Source organism: Mizuhopecten yessoensis, unplaced genomic scaffold (assembly GCF_002113885.1).
Source record: "Mizuhopecten yessoensis strain PY_sf001 unplaced genomic scaffold, ASM211388v2 scaffold716087, whole genome shotgun sequence".
Taxonomy (NCBI): Eukaryota; Metazoa; Mollusca; class Bivalvia; order Pectinida; family Pectinidae; genus Mizuhopecten; species Mizuhopecten yessoensis.
The window spans coordinates 106,294-129,294 of record NW_018479941.1 but is presented as its reverse complement, the minus strand read 5'-3'; the positions used below and the strand labels follow the sequence as shown (position 1 = coordinate 129,294).

The window sequence follows — 23,001 nt, the reverse complement described above, 5'->3', positions numbered from 1 at the left end:
AGTAAAGGTCAAAGGTATGCTAACTTCTTATTAATTCAAAGATGTATGGCAGCATACCTCCTTAACTTTAACACAAATTGCAGGCCAAATTGATAAGGTGACTTATTGTCTTAACAACTGTCTGTCTTCAGCATAGGTCATTATTGATATACATAAGGCCACGTGCACACTCGTTAACCTTGAACCCGGACATTTAGCAATCGCCTCGTTATGAAAGACCTGTCTGTCATAGCTACACATACAGACAGGTTGATGATCTTACGCGAGAACGGGATGATATGACTAAGTGTGTATTCATTGTTCGATGTGTCACTGTGCTTCCAGTAAATAGTACATAATGTTGAACGTTCGCCCAGGTTAGGAAGTGAATCTGTTCTGTCCTGAATCCGGGACATACCAATGTCCTTAAAAATGATAGCTATTATTACCTGCTAAACATTCAACATCTAGAGTAATGGCGGGAACTGGTCAACCCCTTGTAAGTTTAATGTGACTGGGAGCGATACTGTGCTGGGTGCCTTCGGTTTGGTACTTCAGTGAGGTAGCACTCTAAAGTCGACAGCATATCCGTGCTATCACAAGGAGGCAAAACACAAATATGAAGCCTCCAGCTTACACACAAACATGCACACACTAATATAACATGTGTCGATTTGACCAAATTTATAGAAGCGGCAAATGTAAGAAGAAACCAATTAACTTATTAGGTTACACTCTCCATACTGTTTGTACATCGCTGGTATTGTATGTATTGTATGTATTGTATTGTATTGAAGTTTCTGTCAATATTGTAGATATGTCTTTTTTTCAACGACTTAAGGTAATAAAGAACTTGAACTTGTATGTATGCTGGTGGCATGTCCTTAAAAAGCCTCATCTGCTCATAGGACGGATCAGAATATCACTGTTTAACTCACTTACTATAGATGTATTCAAAGTGACTGGTTTGTTTCAACGGTATTCCGTGTTTAACTCACTTACTGTAGATGTATTCAAAGTGACTGGTTTGTTTTAACGGTATTCCGTGTTTAACTCACTTACTATAGATGTATTCAAAGTGACTTGTTTGTTTTAACGGTATTCCGTGTTTAACTCACTTACTATAGATGTATTCAAAGTGATTGGTTTGTTTTAACGGTATTCCGTGTTTAACTCACTTACTATAGATGTATTCAAAGTGACTTGTTTGTTTTAACGGTATTCCGTGTTTAACTCACTTACTATAGATGTATTCAAAGTGATTGGTTTGTTTTAACGGTATTCCGTGTTTAACTCACTTACTATAGATGTATTCAAAGTGACTGGTTGGTTTCAACGGTATTCCGTGTTTAACTCACTTACTGTAGATGTATTCAAAGTGACTGGTTTGTTTTAACGGTATTCCATGTTTAACTCACTTACTGTAGATCTATTCAAAGTGACTGGTTTGTTTTAACGGTATTCCGTGTTTAACTCATTTTCTACTGGTGTATTCACAGTAACTAGTTAGTTTTAACGGTATTCCGTGTTGAACTCATTTTCTACTGGTGTAATCTTAGTGACTGGTTTGTTTTAACGGTATTCCGTGTTTAACTCATGTTCTACAGGTGTAATCTTAGTGACTGGTTTGTTTTAACGGTATTCCGTGTTTAACTCATGTTCTACTGGTGTATTCACAGAAACTGGTTAGTTTTAACGGTATTCCGTGTTTAACTCATTTTCTACTGGTGTAATCTTAGTAACTGGTTTGTTTTAACAGTATTCCGTGTTTAACTCATTTTCTACTGGTGTATTCACAGTAACTGGTTAGTTTTAACGGTATTCCGTGTTTAACTCATGTTCTACAGGTGTAATCTTAGTGACTGGTTTGTTTTAACGGTATTCCTTGTTTAACTCATGTTCTACTGGTGTATTCACAGTAACTGGTTTGTTTTAACGGTAATCCATGTTTAACTCATGTTCTACATGTGTAATCTTAGTGACTGGTTTGTTTTAACGGTATTCCGTGTTTAACTCATGTTCTACTGGTGTAATCTTATTGACTGATTTGTTTTAACGGTATTCCATGTTTAACTCATGTTCTACAGGTGTAATCTTAGTGACTGGTTTGTTTTAACGGTATTCCGTGTTTAACTCATGTTCTACTGGTGTATTCACAGTAACTGGTTTGTTTTAACGGTATTCCGTGTTTAACTCATGTTCTACAGGTGTAATCTTAGTGACTGGTTTGTTTTAACGGTATTCCGTGTTTAACTCATGTTCTACTGGTGTATTCACAGTAACTGGTTTGTTTTAACGGTATTCCGTGTTTAACTCATGTTCTACAGGTGTAATCTTAGTGACTGGTTTGTTTTAACGGTATTCCGTGTTTAACTCATGTTCTACTGGTGTATTCACAGTAACTGGTTTGTTTTAACGGTATTCCGTGTTTAACTCATGTTCTACAGGTGTAATCTTAGTGACTGGTTTGTTTTAACGGTATTCCGTGTTTAACTCATGTTCTACTGGTGTATTCACAGTAACTGGTTTGTTTTAACGGTATTCCGTGTTTAACTCATGTTCTACAGGTGTAATCTTAGTGACTGGTTTGTTTTAACGGTATTCCGTGTTTAACTCATGTTCTACTGGTGTATTCACAGTAACTGGTTTGTTTTAACGGTATTCCGTGTTTAACTCATGTTCTACAGGTGTAATCTTAGTGACTGGTTTGTTTTAACGGTATTCCGTGTTTAACTCATGTTCTACTGGTGTATTCACAGTAACTGGTTTGTTTTAACGGTATTCCGTGTTTAACTCATGTTCTACAGGTGTAATCTTAGTGACTGGTTTGTTTTAACGGTATTCCGTGTTTAACTCATGTTCTACTGGTGTATTCACAGTAACTGGTTTGTTTTAACGGTATTCCGTGTTTAACTCATGTTCTACAGGTGTAATCTTAGTGACTGGTTTGTTTTAACGGTATTCCGTGTTTAACTCATGTTCTACTGGTGTATTCACAGTAACTGGTTTGTTTTAACGGTATTCCGTGTTTAACTCATGTTCTACAGGTGTAATCTTAGTGACTGGTTTGTTTTAACGGTATTCCGTGTTTAACTCATGTTCTACTGGTGTATTCACAGTAACTGGTTTGTTTTAACGGTATTCCGTGTTTAACTCATGTTTTACAGGTGTAATCTTAGTGATTGGTTTGTTTTAACGGTATTCCGTGTTTAACTCATGTTCTACTGGTGTATTCACAGTAACTGGTTTGTTTTAATGGTATTCCGTGTTTAACTCACTTACTATAGATGTATTCCAAGTGACTGGTTTATTTTAACGGTATTCCATGTTTAACCATGTTCTACAGGTGTAATCTTAGTGACTGGTTTGTTTTAACGGTATTCCGTGTTTAACCATGTTCTACTGGTGTAATCTTAGTGACTGATTTGTTTTAACGGTATTCCGTGTTTAACTCATGTTCTACTGGTGTAATCTTAGTGACTAGTTTGTTTTAACGGTATTCCGTGTTTAACTCATGTTCTACTGATGTAATCTTAGTGACTGGTTTGTTTTAACGGTATTCCGTGTTTAACTCATGTTCTACAGGTGTATTCACAGTAACTGGTTTGTTTTAACGGTATTCTGTGTTTAACTCATGTTCTACTGGTGTATTCACAGTAACTGGTTTGTTTTAACGGTATTCTGTGTTTAACTCATCTTCTATAGATGTATTCAAAGTGACTGGTTTGTTTTAACGGTATTCCGTGTTTAACCCATGTTCTACAGGTGTAATCTTAGTGACTGGGTTGTTTTAACGGTATTCCGTGTTTAACTCATGTTCTACAGGTTTAATCTGAGTGACTGGTTTGTTTTAACGGTATTCCGTGTTTAACTCATGTTCTACAGGTGTAATCTTAGTGACTGGGTTGTTTTAACGGTATTCCGTGTTTAACCATGTTCTACTGGTGTAATCTTAGTGACTGATTTGTTTTAACGGTATTCCGTGTTTAACTCATGTTCTACTGATGTAATCTTAGTGACTGGGTTGTTTTAACGGTATTCCGTGTTTAACTCATGTTCTACAGGTTTACTCTGAGTGACTGGTTTGTTTTAACGGTATTCCGTGTTTAACCATGTTCTACCGGTGTAATCTTAGTGACTGATTTGTTTTAACGGTATTCCGTGTTTAACTCATGTTCTCCTGGTGTAATCTTAGTGACTGGTTTGTTTTAACGGTATTCCGTGTTTAACTCATGTTCTACGGGAGTAATCTTAGTGACTGGTTTGCTTTAACGGTATTCCGTGTTTAACCATGTTCTACCGGGGTAATCTTAGTGACTGATTTCTTTTAACGGTATTCCGTGTTTAACTCTTGTTCTACGGGTGTAATCTTAGTGAATGGGTTGTTTTAACGGTATTTCATGTTTAACTCATGTTCTACTGATGTAATCTTAGTGACTGGTTTCATGTTTAACCATGTTCTACAGGGGTAATCTTAGTGACTGATTTGTTTTAACGGAATTCCGTGTTTAACTCATGTTCTACGGGTGTAATCTTAGTGACTGGGTTGTTTTAACGGTACTCCATGTTTAAATCCTTTCCTACATAGATGATCATTCAATGGATTTTTTTTGGGAAAACTTGATTAGTTTTTAACTAACATCATATGACATCTCCAGCACACACGCAGGCATACACACCTAGGGAGATATAAGCCAGGTGGCATAGGACTAGTAGGTAGCGCTTGATAAGGCAGCTCCTGCAAATTCCTCAAAATTGTATTAATTCATGTATATATACTAATTGCATTAACTGTATATCTATGTACTTTAAAGCGCTTTAGAGTGGCTAATGTTATCTAGATAGGGCGCTATATCAAATGTTGTATATTATGAGTATTTTTATTAAATCGTTTTGGCTTTTATGTAAATTGTGTCCGTTATTAATGAGTGATTTGAACACCTTTTTCTGTTATTGTAGAGAATACCAACCACTACACAGATTAGCAAGTCACCGAGAAACATACCGCAGGGCAGCTCAACGAAAAATCTACAGGGAAACCCTACGTCAGCGGTATCTCAGCCATATTTAATAGTAAGGACACTAAATACAGACCAACGACGCAAACCACCCCAATCTACATCAGCCAATCAGATCAACAATTCCAATACATCAAAACTCAGAGCAGCCAAGCAAATAAATCCTTCACCTCGGCGATTGCGTATGAATACACAGGACTTAAAGGGACAAAAAAGTATCAATGTCAGAAAAAACATCGGTAGACCTTTCCAACAGAATTCACAACGAGCCTCTCTTATCATACCCCCTGTCGTTAAAATTAACCGTAATCAAGGGCGACAACTCTCCAAAGCATCAAGCAGAAATAATTTCGCACAGGTGTCCGGTAACAGAAATCAAAATGTGAGGATAACAAATAACCAAAATACACAAAGGGAAATAGCTTTATCTCGGGGACAGATGATACGAAGAACTGGACAATCAGTTGCTATGTTGAAGCGTGGAGCACGCACTGGCCAATTACCAAACCAAATTGTTAGAAAAATTCAAACCAAACGTGTTCCAAGTAACGTTGGGACTACTAGAGTTTTGAGGGGACGTGGTTCATTTATTCGTGGGCAGAGCAGCATCAAAGGTCCTTTAAGAAATTCCGGCAGTCTCCGATCAAGTAGCATGGTTCAACGCCACACCAGTAACAGAGGAGAGTTCAAACAAGGGGCGACAAATCAAATCAGAATTTTAACACAGACTGATACATCGAAGCTGCCAATGAAGGGTATTAATAGAAAGATTCCGATCATGACACAAAACACAGAAAGAGGGATGTGGAAAAATGTACCTGTTGCTCCTGGTTCTGTTCCCTTAGACCAATTGAAAAGTAACCAAGGAAACATACAAAAACAGGTATATTCTAATTCAGTCATACACTCCAAGCCTCTCATCAATCAGGGCCGCGCTGCTACGAGTTTAGCTAACTCCAAAAATAGGATATCTTCAACTCAAACTGCGCCGAATGGTAGGACGGTAATTGGCGGAAGTGGCGTATTAGGAAGTTCGTCAGCAGGAATAGCTACCAATAACGCTAAATCCGGGGTAGGGGTTGTTCAAAGCCATGCCCCAAATGGAACGATTTCTTTGGAACTTAATTTGAAGGCACCGAACACTCAAACAGCAGTAAATGTCAATAACGTTCAACCAGTTACGGGTCTTACAACCGGAAATAGCATAAATTCTGGTGTTGCCACTTCCGGTTTGGCCATAGTTTCAAGCTCCGCCGGAGGTGCAACCTCAACCAATGCAGCGTCTGGCCAGGTTTTACAGATTCAAAAAGTACACTCTGGAATGACATCTAACGGCAAAAAGAAAATGAGTCTGACACTGTCTTCTGGAAAATCAGGTATTTTCACTACTGCAACTATATAGCTTTTCCATTAGTTATGGATTACAAGTATAGTCAGAAGTTGTTCTAAAATTAGATTTTGATTTTAGTCAAGAAATTGTGAGCTTTCTGTTTAATTTTTTTTTCTAAAATAATATATTTACAATTGTCTTTGTTCTAAAACATGATTTTCAAATAATAAAACTACAAATAAAATACCAGAAATATTTAATAAAGAAATGAGGAATAAAATCTATTCCCTTTGAGGCACTTAATCTTTCTTCGATACGATTTATCAGTTTGGGAAAACAGTTCAATATCATATGCGTCAAAAAAAGTGAAAAATAAAAATTAATCATGTTTTTAAATTTAATTGGCTATCCATGTAAACCGGAAGTAGTTCATTTGAATTATTGTTTAAATTAAAAGTATATTCTGTCTTCTGAATGAAATCTTGAGTATCGAGCTGTTAAGGTGTTATTTTATTTTAGAAATAGACGTCTGCTGTGCTCTTAATATTTTTATAGTTAATTCAGTTATATTAACCAAATGCTTATAACCCATTATTTTTTGTTAAGGTGGTCAACCAATTGTCATAGAAGCTCTTGGAAACATTATCCTGTCACAGGAAAAGCTTCCAGATGGTCGAGTTCAGTTTGTTATCAAAACAGACACGCCCACTTCCGTTCCCACGGTCAAATCTACAATACCATCGACAACGGCCACGCCCACTACGACGGTAACCACAGCAACGTCCACAGTGACGATACCGTTAACAACCACCACTGCCATTCTACCAACAACCACTGTCACGCTCCCGACAAGCACAATATTTCTAGAGGAAACGGAAATGCCTGAACCTGGAGAGTTCACTCCCCCTCCTTCCGGTTTAGGGACAACTGAACCAATGTAGCTTCCTTTATTCTTCTATTTTCTTTTTATATTTTTGTATTAAAATATGTGTAAATTTCGTTTGTTTGAAAATACTGCGTTGGTCAATTCGAGTTAACAAAAAAATATTTCAAGAAATGAAATTAAAATATGGAGAAAAAGTCTGGCGTTTTTGTCTGAAAATACAATGTATTATTTTTTTATTTTTTTTGTTTGTTTGTTAAATTTTAAAGCAAAGAATATAATTTCATCACACTAGCTTGGTTATAAATGAAATGTTACAGTTATCCAATTTACGATTTACGGAGTTCCTCTTCACTTGAAATGTCATGTTTCAGTTCTTGATACACCAGTTCGTTTAATTATTTTTCACTTTCATGATCATTTCCTTTGCATGTGTCTGATTTTTGGTAATGAATCATTTGAGTATTGTAATGTGTTCAGTTATGTTAAGAATACGGTTCGCGTGTTTCTTATTCAATTTATGTTAACGGTTGAAATATTTCACAAAAAACAAAATTATCAAGTTGTTTAATTGCAGTAATAATGTTTCTCCGTCGATATTTTTCCATGTTTAAACTATTTTTCTTGTATATATTCCGTCTTTGCGTATTTCAGAGTTATCTTCCCTTGTGAGCAGGTATTGATTGTTACGTCATTGGTTTGCGTGAGAAAATTACGTCGTGTTCTCAAAAATTGATGACGTTACTCTCACAAATAAATGACATAACAATCAATACCTGCTCATTAGAGAAGTTAACTCTGCCATACGCAAAGCCGGAAAATGACAAAAAGTATTTTTTAGGATATTTATTTGGTTGTTGTATGTGTGTTTAATAGACTTTGAAATATGCTTGAGAACATCAAATGATGAAATCTACTTATTTCATTGTCCGTCGTATATGTATTGCTGTAAACGTACGATTTTAGCGCACTCGAAGTTTGGTGGATTATCAATTGTAAATATATTAGCGTGTTGGTGAATTAGCGCATCCACATAATATGCCATAGAAACCAATATACTGTTACTTCAATTAGCTAAAAGTTAATGTTGAAATGAAAAAGACTTCATCTGATGCATTAAATAGAGCATTTTATTCTCCTAAGTCATCATGAGGAGAGGTAAAGTACAAGTACACTTTTACACTTATAAATGTATCGACGCAAAAAACCAAACAAAGTAAAACCTACTGGACCAAATGGTCATTCGTCCCTTAATGACCCACCAGGGGTATTGAACAGGCTGATAGGTCATATTACATGGTACAATACACATGGGTATATTCACTAGATAACACAGTACATTATATGAAAAATATATATCCATGGAATAAACATGCATTTATCAATTTTATAATTCTTTCATCATGAGATTGAATTGAAGACTTGCTCAATACGTTTATTTCATTTAAGATAAGATAAATGTTTTAGTTTAAACATATTTTATTGCCAAAAAATGCAAGAGGATTGGGCACAAGTTACATGAACATTATCTATTAAAGATAAATGTATTTACTGATTTGAACAGATATTTTTGTATATTATTAATGCTATGTGTCGGTTGAATTAAAGATTTGCCCAATATGTCATAGGTTTTATAATTATATATGTATATTTATATATATCTGATATTGTGGTAAATATCCTTCCGGGTTCCATATTAGGTACAAGAGGTTACCCTCGCTTACGCTCTCTGCACCCCTGGAATCATCCTCGATACTCCAGGGGTTACCCTCTCTTACGCTCTCTGCACCCCTGTAATCATCCTCGATACTCCAGGGATTCCGGTCACTTACGCTCTCTGCACCCATGGAATAATCCTCGATACTCCAGGGGTTTCGCTCTCTTACGCTCTCTGCACCCCTGGATTCATCTTCGATACTCCAGGGGTTCCCCTCGCTTACGCTCTCTGCAACCCTGGAATCATCCTCGATACACCAGGGGTTACACTCGCTTACGCTCTCTGCACCCCTGGAATAATCCTCGATACCCCAGGGGTTACCCTCACTTACGCTCTCTGCACCCCTGGATTCATCCTCGATACTCCAGGGATTCCGGTCACTTACGCTCTCTGCACCCCTGGATTCATCCTCGATACTCCAGGGATTCCGGTCACTTACGCTCTCTGCACCCCTGAAATCATCAACGATACTCCAGGGGTTACCCTCCCTTACGCGCTCTGCACCCCTGGAATCCTCCTCGATACTCCAGGGGTCACACTCGCTTACGCTCTCTGCACCCCTGAAATCATCAACGATACTCCAGGGGTTAGCCTCGCTTACGCTCTCTGCACCACTGGAATCATCCTCGATACTCGAGGGATTACGCTCACTTACGCTCTCTGCACCCATGGAATAATCCTCGATACTCCAGGGGTTACCCTCGCTAACGCTCTCTGCACCCCTGGAACAATCCTCGGTACTCCAGGAGTCACCGTCGCTTACGCTCTCTGCACCCTTGGAATCATCCTCGATACTCCAGGGGCTACCCTCACTTACGCGCTCTGCACCCCTGGAATCCTCCTCGATACTCCAGGGGTCACACTCGCTTACGCTCTCTGCACCACTGGAATCATCCTCGATACTCGAGGGATTACGCTCACTTACGCTCTCTGCCCCCCTGAAATCATCAACGATACTCCAGGGGTTACCCTCTCTTACGCTCTCTGCACCCCTGTAATCATCCTCGATACTCCAGGGGTTCCCCTCGCTTACGCTCTCTGCACCCTTTGAATCATCCTCGATACACCAGGGGTTACCCTCACTTACGCTCTCTGCATCCCTGAAATCATCAACGATACTCCAGGGGATACCCTCGCTTACGCTCTCTGTACCCCTGGAATCATCCTCAATGCTCCAGGGGTTACCCTCGCTTCCGCTCTCTGCACCCCTAGAATCATCCTCGATACTCCAGCGGTTACTGTCACTTTCGCTCTCTGCACCCCTGGAATCGTCCTCGATACTCCAGGGGTTACCCTCTCTTACGCTCTCTGCACCCCTGGAATCATACTCGATACTCCAGGGGTTACCCTAGCTTACGCTCTCTGCACCCCTGGAACAAGCCTCGATACTCGAGGGGGCACCCTCGCTTACGCTCTCTGCGCCCCTGGAATCATCCTCGATACACCAGGGGTTACACTCGCTTACGCTCTCTGCACCCCTGTAATCATCCTCGATACTCCAGGGATTACGCTCACTTACGCTCTCTGCACTCTTGGAATATGTCTTAGCAACACTGAAGGCTCACCTTGTAGGTGAGACAAGAAGACTAGTTCGATCCTTTGATGTACTTCAAAAGAATCTCGCAGTCACATAACTGTAAAAATTAACAGGCTTTGAAGTCGGTTGTCGTTCCTTTGTAATCTTCAAAGGACAGGTATCAGCCTAGCGATTGGTCATATTCGTTTACCTTTTTTCTCTTTTGTAGCAATTTTGAGATTAGATAATTTGTCTATATTTATGTTTGACGATGTGGTATATATTGCCTGTGCTTTTGTTATGTATTTTAGTTCAGTCATTATATAACGCATCAGCCGTTATCAAAATGGCAATAAGTGAATATTTTGTAAATTATCTTCTCCAAAAAAAGGTAATGTCATAACTGATTCAATAATTTGAATTCATGGCATGAATATTATAAATAACATAAGCAGACATGATAAGGAAACAAGTACTAATCATCTTCTAATCTTTCTTACAAACAAGTATATTCAAATTACAATTTATTTATTTTTATATATTTTTTTTTTTTTTTTTCAACAATACATTAAACATAACACATCATATTTCAGTCTCACATTCTTAATTTTCACACAATTTGTTTGTTTGTCTTGACATTTTTTTAACATTCTTATATCATTACATCAATTTGGATACCAATGCAGAAAAACAAATATTTTCTTTATGAGTTTGAAACAAGATACATAGAATAATATTATATGCAATGTTGTTGAGAAGCAAACAAATACAAAAAAAAAACAAAAAAAAACCAGTTTGACTATTTTCACATGCTGAAACCAGGATGTTAGGTGTTATGTACCATTGTTCTGTTTTAGAAGAAGATATAGGAAAGAAAAGAGTAATAAAGAGAGAGAGGGACAAGAAAGAAAAGGAAGGTTGGAGAGGTTACAAATATTTGATAGTACTACAGGTGTATGTAGACGATTATGAGTAGTGTTTGAGTGCATCAAGGCCTAAACAGATCCGTACTCGAGCAAATGAATAGCACATGTCTTTGATAAGATTCATTTGGAAATATGTAATATCAAAGTTTTACTTTATACCACAAACAATATACGTACATACTTTGTCAAGCTTTTTATTTGATAGCTTGACAAAGGGACCAGTCAGTCTTGGAACGTCGTGACACGTTTAATACGTACATTGTTTGTGAATAAAGTAAAACTTTGATATTTATTATAACACATGTTATAAAAGGTTTTCAATTGTTTTTTAGTGAGAACAAATAAGGTAAAATTAATTGTGGTTTGATGCCTGTGTACACAAAGGGAGAGCATGTAAATAGTTGGTAATAATAGTCTTTTTTTTACATAAACATTGATATATCATACTTATACAGCAGCATGTCAGAGTTTGACTGTTTTCTAATTGTTCTCGATGAACTTTATTGTTATTTTATTTATGAGAATAAATTACAGAACAACAATGCGTTGTTGTTGTTGCTTTTGTTTTTTTCTTTTTCAATGTGTCACTTCGTCAGATCAATCAACCATTTGTATAAAAGTATACTTCACCTGAGTTACTATTGTTATTTTGATTTTTTATGACGTCATTTCGACCGATCAATCAAACCGTTATTTACAAGTATACCTCACCTGGGAAATCATCATTACTAGCTATTATACAATGATAGAAATATTGTACAAATTGACATGATGTACATATACATATTTCTGTATCATATTATACCAATGGACCAACGGGCCCGTATTCATGACGCCGTTCTCATGCTAAAGCATGGATTTTTGTTTTGCTCTAGCCTAATTTCTTGTTCTGTTTATACTAAATTAATAATGAAATATTATTATTTTGCCAATTATTAGGGGAAAATCAAAAAGACTAATAGCCACATACAGTTCTCAATGTTTATATTTGAACTTCTGGTCGTTTGACATGATTTAAATGAGTTACAAGAAAATCTGGGTTGAGCACAAAATCCATGCTTGAGCATGAGAACAGTTTCTATTTGGTTAGAATTGTATTTGGTTTCCGAGACTTTAACATGTTGGCCTGCAACATCGCTATTTAAAACAAAGGTCAATCGAAACATCGGAACACGCATGACCAATCCAATGTTTGATTATAAAATCATCTCGGTCTGCAACTTCAGATGAATTTTCATGTCTTAACTTTGCACGCTTTCGTTTATTAGAACTGCAAAGATGATTTGATGACGGTTACTAATGTTTTTATTGTATTTTTAAATATTACATGAGCTTACATCATCAACCCGATAACAGGTATTTTCCAATTTTTCACATGGATTTTTTTTTTTTTACTTTTTTTTTATGCGCGAGTATGTAGAGCCTTTTGCAAATGTTTGAATAAAAACAAACAAATGTTTGCAACAGAAATTATTATAAAAGACATTTTGAAATATACAGAATGCTTTTCTCCATATGTGCCAAAACTCTATCGATCTATAAAATCAAAACTCACACAGAAACATATGTTATCCATTATGATAGTGACACAATTTTTACAGGAATGACAACAATAAGGCTACCGAGAAACACAGACTATTTCAATCACTAAACTACCTATTCTCGCTCTTCAGAACTTGGAATGTCGCGTCATACTCCATGCTAGATTTTTCGATCTCTTCTGCTCTATCTTTCACCTTTACCTGGTATTCGGCGACAAATTGTTTGGGTTTATTTTGTTTCTAACGTCAATCTTGACCCAGCATCCCCGATACTACGCTCACTTTCGCTCTCTCCACCCCTGGACTATGTCATAGCAATATTGAAGGCTCAGTGTGCAACACCTTGTTAATGAGGCGAGCATGCTAGTCTGACCCTTTGGTGTTAATCAGTGTGTCGCTCCTCTGTAAACTTCAAAGGATAGGTATCAGCTTGGCGATTGGTCGGATTTTTTTTACCTGAAACCAATCAAGCAGCTATATTTCGTGCTTCAATTTTGCTATGACGTATTCCTTGGGTTCAGAGAGCGAAAGTGAACGTAACCCCTTGGGTATCGAGGATGACTTCTCAGGAGTTTACATTCTTATTGTCACGCCTACCAAGGATTGACCTTGTAACGTTAATATTGCATTATATTTGAGTGAATGAACATGGTAAAAGATCAGAAAAAGACCCTTGAGGTTAAATAGGAAAGTTTAACCATCGGGGAAAGATTCCCTATCTCATACCAAAGGGGTGAAAGATTCTATTAATCTCAGTCAAAATCAGGTATTCTGCAAATAAGTTTATATAGCTTTCATAGACACCGAGTCGATCACCAGTCGTTCGAATACTGACGCACAGAGAAATGCAAATCACCAGAATACCAAGAAACACATTAGAATATCGTGACACACGGAGGTGTCATTCTGTGGAATGCTGAGGTGCAGAAACGTGACATGCACTAGACATTAATTTATAGAGATAAATATACCAGTTTATTATATTATATTTGGTAGAAATATTTCAACGAAACTTCATGTTTTGATTTTAATATATTTTCTTTTGTAGACTTGTACCCAGATATTGAAACATTTCGAGTAAATAGGAAAAACAAACCCACTGAACAATAAAAACAAAAACAAACAAAAAAAAAAAAACCCAAAAAAACAAAGAAAATAGAAAGAATGAAAATACAAAAAAAAGAATAAAAACATTTGTGGATCAGAATAAAAGTAGACTTTTATTATTATTCGAGTTGTTCATTCTCAACTAGGAATGCGATTTAGTTACAAAGATAGATCACATGCCATGAAACAAGGTATATGAATTAAAAAAGAAGTCATTTGCACTAGTCTAGTATTGGTTTCACCGTTGTATTAGGAAATGTACACCTGATGGAAATATATTATACCAATAAATAGTGAAATTAGAAATCATCGATTACAGTTTTTACAACAGTGTGTGGAGAAATTAAAGATTCGTGAATCAGGTCTTTACCAAAAACGAGTGAAATTGGCACCTGGTTGATACATAATAATGTATGGTTTTTTCAAGAGTTTGGTGAAACTAACAAAGGCGAAAATATATTTTACCAGTGTATGGTGAAACTCAACACTGGGCTTAATGTGTAAATTGTCAAAAAGTGATGATGATACTGGATAAATATGTTTTTTTACGAATGTAAGGTGAAATTAGTACTTGGCAGATATGGCGTGACCCGAGAATGCAGAAACTAACACTGGGTTTTTTATTGAACGTTAAACGGCATACCGTACTTTCGGTTTTATTGGCTGAGGTTATATTTTGGTTTATTTTAAAGTGAAAGAGTCAAAATTAAACACATCACAGTTTCTCGACGCTAATTGAAATATCTTATGGCTACATCCGGATATTGGCCGACCGTCTTCCCATTCATTTATTATGCTTCGATAACTTTCATGTACGCGAAAGTTGGCATTGTTAATTTTTCGGGCAGGAATATATATATGTATTTAACACTCCTATTTACAGCTTTGCTTAAAATTTCGTCCGCTATAACATAGTTATATTTTACAGAATCGTGTTCTTCATACTCATTGCAATATACCAACATGATATTAACATCTGATGATCACATGTATATTGATAAATGATTCATTCCTGGTTTCCACTGCCTACCAATCCATTACCCCCTCCCCAATCGCCGTATTGGTTCTGTTGTTCATATTTCTTCATTCCTGTGGCTATTGTTTAAAAAAATAATTATGAAGCAGGTAACAAAATTACATAAGTGTCATGACACTTGCTTTTTGTTTCCTTCTCTGAACTATATAATGTACAATTTGTATTTCAATGAATTGTTAAAACAATTGAATAAAACAAAGTTAAAAACAATAAAGATAATTTGTAATCTGAAAGTGTCATCCCTTTTCCTTTGTTGTAAGGACGCACAAACAAACGTCATATTTTGGCAACGCCAAAATATCCAAAATGTCGATATTGTAAGCACACCAATAAAATAAAACCTGAAGAACATAAAAGATGGGAAATATTCAAATATTATAGAGAATATCAAGATGACAGATACACATAACAACAAAATGTATTTCGTTTAGCTGGCTATGACACATTACATATATTACTTATTAGTGCCGTGTCCCTCTGTCAGAGATGACCGATGGCCATCGATCAGTCATAAGTTGTGGTCATTTTGTCATTGGCAATAATTGTATGTGATTGTACACTTGGCAATGTTATAAGCGATATATACCGCTAGATATATACTCTACAAAGCCAGTGATATTTTTCTTTAAGGTTCCTTGTCGCATTGACAGCAAATTACTAGAAAACTCCACTGTATTTGTTAGTACACACAGTTATAAGCGATACATACCGCTATATATAAACTCTACAAAGCTCGTGATATTTTTCTTTCAGGTTCCTTGCCTCATTGCCAGCAAGTCATTTGGAAACTCCACTGTATTTGTTAGTACAGACTGTTATAAGCGATATATACCGCTATATATACTCTACAAAGCCAGGGATATTTTCCTTTAAGGTTCCTTGCCTCATTGCCAGCAAATTACTTGGAAACTCCACTGTATTTGTTAGTACACACAGTTTTAAGCGATATATACTGCTATATATATACTCTCCTTGTCGCACTGTAAATAAATCACTAGAAATATCCACCGTAGTTTTTAGTACTCACACACACACTTACATGTCATGGATACTTCTGTTGTGCAACAAGGTCAGAATCTATTAGTTGACCATTTTAAAACACGTCGTTCAGTTGGTTAAAGCAACAGTTTAATGATCTGAGGTCAATAGCTCGAATCCTCGTCTGGTCACGTGTTTTCATTGCACAAAGAAAATCGTTGTTGATTGTTTTGTTTATTCCATTTTAATTTATTTATATAGTGCTATTTTATTAATTTTCTTAAAATGCCTTTACTTTACAGGATGATTTAACATTGCAACAGTCAAGTCGGGAACAATTATATGCACAGTTACAGTTGGGGCAGTAGTACATGGATCCTTACGGATCCAAGAAGTTCCTAACTAGACAACAACTCGAAATATTTACAAACATTATTTACCTTTTTCTTGCCTTAAAAAGTAAAATCTGTTTGGTTAAGTTTGACTCGTGAATGTTAATCTTTGGCAAAGTAAACACATGAAAGAAATTCACTTATTCTAAAACTTATTCATCTATTTTGTTTTCGACTATCCCAATCCGTACTGACTTTAAAAGTAAGCGTCCGACTAAACCGAACACAACCACATATAATGAAAAAGAATTGATTTCAATTACATGTATGTTTATCTATAACAACGAGCGTTTGAATGACCCTTACATTTCTAGTACCCTGTTGTATTAAGTTACCGCTACATGGACAGCTCATAACGCATTTCCAAGCGAAAATTAATTGAGTAGCGTTATTCACAGTATTATATTCACCTTTCTCATTTGTCTCATTTATTTGGTTGTTTCGGTACACAACAAGCTTGGATTTTATTTATTATTATTATATGCTTGAAAATTTCTCGCAATCACATTGGTCGGATCCTATACACGTGACTAGTCCTCAAAAACTCATGTAGACTGGTAATCCAGTGAATATCGATTTCTTAATATAGCCTATATGGAAATTCCGCGGAACTAGTCGTAGCGCATGCGCAGTTAGACCGGAACACGATCTGTCAGCCGACAATAGAAGATGGCTGCTGGCGAACGTTTCTCCTCCGTTACATCAGAAAATTTCCAAAACTATTCGAGGATAAAGATGCTGTTAACATAAAAAAGGCCATTGAACACGCAGTGCATGTCCTCCATGCTTATCTTAAGAAAAAGAACCTAGACGATGTCTTCAAAAGCTGCGATGCTGAACTGTTGAATTCAAACCTGGCTAAACTTTACACGAACACTCGCGTTCGAAAATCAGAACCTTGAGTTTTGTTTTATTTGATTTGATTGTTGAAGCATATAATAACAGTAAGCGTGTGTGTGATCTTGATAACAACTCCGTTATGACAATTAGCGTGTGGCTGATTCATTCATGTCTTTGTATCACAGAAATAAGTTAATAGGTCATTCATAGATATTAAAAAAGTCATAACAAGCTCGTAATTGTTCCTGAAAATTCATAACATTACATCGAACTCATGAATAAGATATTTTTGTATAAACGTAAGCGTGTGATTGATCCTTACATATCTATGTATTATAGTATGCGTGCGTTGCATCCAAAAAAACATGTTTTTTTTATAATAATCCGATAAAGGCAAACGTTCGCTTGATTCGGTCATTGTTCGCTTAATTTATTTAGCTATAATGCATTTTGCGTGGTGTTGCATATTTATGAATGGTATGATTACAAGCAATGGGATTGTTTACGTGACAAAACGGCCATTGAGAAACACCTACATATAATCAAACTGTCCATCTCTTTTTGTGTTTCAGGTAGTATCCTTATTGATGTTTATATTAACATACACCGTTGTTTACTCAATTACGCGGAATAATTAACTAAAGAGCATGTTTAAAGAACAATAACATCTTGGATACATATGCAAGACCACATACTTGTGTTTTTCTAACGAATCAGAAAGCACGAGTTTATTGCGCGGACGAATATATCCACGAGTGCGCAGAGCGCACGAGTGAATATATACGTCCGCCCAATAAATGAGTGCTTTCTGATTCGTTAGAAAAACACAAGTGTGTGGTCTTGCTTTAATCACATACTGTACCTTCCGTATTTGGAAGAGATCGATACAAAGATTTTATAAATTTTGATACTTTTGGCAAATACCGGTAACTTTTCAGTTCGCCATAACAAGGGGATTCCCATACAAAGTAGTTCCGGCTAGTAGGTAAATACAATATTCCGCATTGCACATGTGCAATACAGAACGTTGTATTTTATGGTCTGAACATTTCTTGTATTACTATATCAAGATTCAACAGGTTTGTGATAAACCTCATGACAGTATACCCAAAACGATCAACAATCAGGCTAAGGAAGCACTACTTCATAAAAAGAACTACCAATATGGAATAAATTACATGAAACTGTTATATCGGCACCAACTGTTAACTCTTTTAAAACAAATGGGACAATCACTTGAACAGTTAAGAACTACAGAGCTACAATCAATTATTGAGCAAACTCTGCATATATATAGAAATTGAGCTGTATATTTTGTTTTGTAACTATTAGCGACACGAATTATATAATGTATTTATTTATGAGTACGGTGTGGAGGTATTTTATCATTCCTGAACCGGAAATAGACTAATCTTATCTTCTTGACCATTACAGTTGTAACTGAGCAATAACATTGCACTATCACAATGAACCCATGCACAATTACACTGAACACATAATACATAAAGAAATAAAATCTTGAAAAATACAAAATACACAATATTTTGAAAAATAAATAAATGCATTGCACAATTAAGTCTTGACCATTTGGACAATAAGGCCCGGGTCAGTCATCACTTACATTAAACACTTCACATAATATACAATTACGTAGAACAATTAACTCTAGAACATTTACCCCTCAAAGTTGAGTGAGTTGCATGTAAAATGTCGATTTTGCTATGACATATTCCAGTGGTGTAGAGAGCGAAAGTGAGCGTAACTCCTGGATATCGAGGATGGTCATGGATAGACCTCGCAAGAAGTCCATGACTTTATAATATTAAACTGTACATGCATATCTGGTGCAATACGTCATGTTTTGTTTTCAGCTAACTGAATAAGTAAGTTCACTGTAAGCAAAAACCTAATTATTTGCAATTTATACTATGTACTTAACATTATATTCAAAAAGTCGAAATAATGTCCTCCGTTTCATTTGCCACCTTGATCACCTCTAACTAATTGAAGGTCAATTTATTATCTTTTCTTTATGATGCTTTATGCATTTCCCTCAATATTTTTTATACTGCCAAAGTTTGTTTTCCGCTTGACAGAATATCAAGGTTTTTCTGTAATTGAAAATAACTGATTACGAATAACAAAATAGGCAAAATATAAACCCGACAGTGAAAATATCCATGTCAAGTTGTCCATCACCTTACTTGACCACCTACCAACACTGACCACACGCCTGTCAAGAGTTTTCAGCCAGTTTAGTCACCTATGTGAGAAGCTGACATGACAACGATTGGTGTGTACGATATAAAAAATGACTTGAATATAGCTTCTTTGCTTTCAGCAGTAAAACATTGAGGGGAATTACATTTATGAAACACAAATGTAGTTCCAGATCTAAAACATGACGACGCAATTTTAGTATCCCTGACCCACTGCACTGTGTTTCTTCCCCATATATACAGTAACCTCCCTTTAACTCCCGTTTGGAAATAACTGTAGCGCATTTGGGTCAATGCAATTTCCATTGATCAGGTAGCAGAGTCTGTGAAAGAGATATCATAGCAATCTGCACTACAGGGTTCGAACTCCGGTCTACCCCTACTGGTTCCTTTTCTTCCACTCTGAACACTTTTGCTGATCATTTTTTGTTCATTTAATCTTTGATATTTCTCATTAAAGTCCCGTAAGGTATGATTTTCTTTTCAGAAATAATGTATTAAAGCTATAGCCTTGCCGGATAAACGGTTTACAACAGTCATTAGCAGATTGACAGGGACCCTCAAAATTGCTATCCTAAATATTTAACACTTACGTGTATACACGTACTGATTTTTATTGTGCTACACATGAATTGCACTGACAATTATAAGCATTATGTTTCTCTGAAAATGGAATACTGTAGAATCATGTATTTCCAAGGGGTTAAAAGTTCGTGTTTTTCATATACTACCCTGTTTCAAGGACATTATATTTCGCTGATTTCTGGTGTTCCCCTATCTATATCATACCAAATTTATGTTTTCGTGGGGATTTAATTTCGTGGATTTTTTGTTATCCACGAAAAAACCGAAATTTAATGTCCCACGAAAATTTATGATTTTACAGTAGTTTGCTGGTTTGAAGGAGGGAACTTTGCAATAATTATATGAATAGGAAAATTTAAACAGTTATATCTATGTTGTGATTTCAAACTTTGTAGTATAAATATACATAATATGTATACATCCTTTCTTTTCATTCTTTTCGTTGTGGTATGTAAATTTGTGTACCTTTTTATCTAATATAATGAATATTTTTTGTTTTTAAAAATCTTTGTTCTGTTTTCAAATCAGTGTTTAAATCATATTTTCTTTATAGTAGTTGTATGAAAATGTAAATCATTTGCATAATTCTATACTTAAGCTACCGAAGTGTAACATCAATGGTTTAATTAGGTATCAGATTCTTTTTCCAAATCTTTTATTCACTTTTACGTTGAAAATATAAATGAAATGCATGTTTCTTATGTTCGCGCCAGTCACACTGTCAAAGGATATTTTTGGGTTTACAACGTCATTCTAGTTTATTATCATAGTAATATGGGTGAGTGCATTTCGGAAATAGTACTTTTCGAATTGTATTACGTCGTACATGGTAAAAGTACTATCTAATAAAATTCGTCATAACAATAAACGGTGCTGTTCCATTTTATAAGAAACCGACATCATCTGATACATCATCCTCGATATTCAGGGGTCACGCTCACTTTCGCTCTCTATACCCCTGGAATAATTCATAGCAGAATTGAAGGTTCGGTGTGCACCACCTTGCGGATGAGACAAGAAGACTAGTTCGATCCTTTGATATACATCAAAAGGATCTCGCGGTCGCGTAACGGTAAAAATTGTAATCATTTTGCAAACGCTGTCAAACCCTCTTTCCTCTTAGCCGAAACGTTTATGCATGTACAAAACCTATGCAGCTCACTGATGTTAATTTAGACCCTTGAATCGTTTAGCACTCTGATGAAGTAAACTGAATCAAGAGCAAGCAATCTACAACTTCTCGTTTTATTATAGGTACAGAACAGACACAATCACCCCACCAAACCCCGTCCTGAAGTCATTGCATTATAAACCGTTAATTCGCTGTCCTCGATGAAAATTTCATGTTGATATTGAAAATGGCCAGATCAGAAAGGAAGCAATCGAAGTCCCAGATAAATTAATCGGCAATAACAGACCATGACACACAAAATTATCGTGTGATTGACTGGGATAACTCCAAATTTTGGACAGAGAGAGCAATCTGTTCAAGTGGAAGATCAAGGGAGCCATCTTGATACGCCGCAGTGGGCCAGTTCTAAATCGAGACGAGGGGCCTCAAAGACTCTCGCACATCTATGACCAAGTATAAAACAAAGCGTAGCTGGATCGAGTCAATTCGGTACATGTATAACAACTGTTGTACATCAATTTTGTAGACAACTCGTATACATTTTACACCGTTGTGTGCATACGCTTCACTGGCCATTTTTCTGATGAAGGTGACAGTGTACATATCGTACTAGTCATCGAAACGTCACATAGACAATTTTATTGGTTGTGTAAAAAAGAACTTTTCATAGTCAGTGTTCCTCAAGACCTCCATGGTCACAGTCTCGCACCTTGCTATTTGTTCCAAAAACTCTCTGCCCACTTGATGAAATAGATAATTGAGCCTATCGGCAGCAGAGTCATGGACCGGCGGGTTCATCTTTCTCCTGACAAATGGATAGGACACTAGCGTTCAAAAGACTTTAAAAACAGTCGAATAATTTCAAAATAACGGTTAATATATATAAACATATGGCGATAAATAGTTTTAAATGTCCATGTGACGGTAAAAAATATAAATAAAGCAAAACACGACGACTAGTATAATCGACTAGCGCTTTCGCCCATCTTGGGGCTCTTCATGCTCAAAAGAGCCCCAAGATGGGCGAAAGCGCTAGCCGATTATACTAGTCTTCGTGTTTTGGTTTATTTACATATACATATGTATTTTGATTGATCACATAGGTATTGAATGGATTGTTTTGTATGGACATTTCGACAATGCATAGCAGTAGCTGATCTACATACACAATGTATCTTGTGGAGCGCGTTAGTGCTCCGAAGAAGATATGTCAGTCAGCTACTGCTAGTCATTGCCGCAATGTGCATGAATAAAATCCATTCAATTCATATATTCAGGTTACGATCGACTACAATACCAAAAAATTACCTCACCTTTCGTAACTTTAACAATTTTAATATTAGTATCGGACAGAAATCGATAAAAAGGACCAGCCAGAACTCCAGCTTACACACACACTTCAAATGTTCGATTTTTGCCGATCAGCTGATTTTGTTGAAACCAATATTTATATATAGAATCTAAAGCCTCAGTCACATATTCAGGATTTTTACTGCCGTCCTTGAAAGAACCACTCCCGATTAAATTTTGTCAACAGTCTGATCAAGATCATGTGATTCGAGGCGCGAAATTCACAAATTTTTGAAAACATTTATTTAATCGCGACAACAATCAGATATTGTTTAGGAAGCGTCCCGATTCAGCCGTTTCCAGCCGAATTGGTCCCGATTCTCCCGTTCTCAATCAGAATCTGATCCGACTTGTAACCGAATCTGTCTCGACAACGTCCCGATTCTCCCGAACGCAATCTGGACTTAATCGGCTAGAAACGGCAATGACAAATTTCTCCAAATCTTGCTCAT

At 36.3% G+C, this 23,001-nt stretch overlaps 1 protein-coding gene across 1 annotated transcript; it reads left to right on the top strand.

The window, feature by feature from the left end:
* Nucleotides 1-454: 454 nt before the first annotated feature.
* On the top strand, nucleotides 455-7,268 carry LOC110441663 (mucin-5AC-like). The gene is made up of 3 exons (XM_021484870.1): nucleotides 455-478; nucleotides 4,939-6,373; nucleotides 6,934-7,268. The coding sequence occupies exons 1-3, from the start codon at nucleotides 455-457 to the stop codon at nucleotides 7,266-7,268; spliced, it is 1,794 nt and encodes a 597-aa protein (XP_021340545.1).
* The last annotated feature ends 15,733 nt before the right edge of the window (nucleotides 7,269-23,001 follow it).

Excerpts from the sequence above, each read along its gene's own strand:
- LOC110441663 (XM_021484870.1), top strand. The coding sequence starts at position 455 with ATGGCGGGAACTGGTCAACCCCTT. Across the intron at positions 479-4,938 it reads CGGGAACTGGTCAACCCCTT|AGAATACCAACCACTACACA; the intron begins GTAAGTTTAATG and ends CTGTTATTGTAG. Across the intron at positions 6,374-6,933 it reads ACTGTCTTCTGGAAAATCAG|GTGGTCAACCAATTGTCATA; the intron begins GTATTTTCACTA and ends TTTTTTGTTAAG.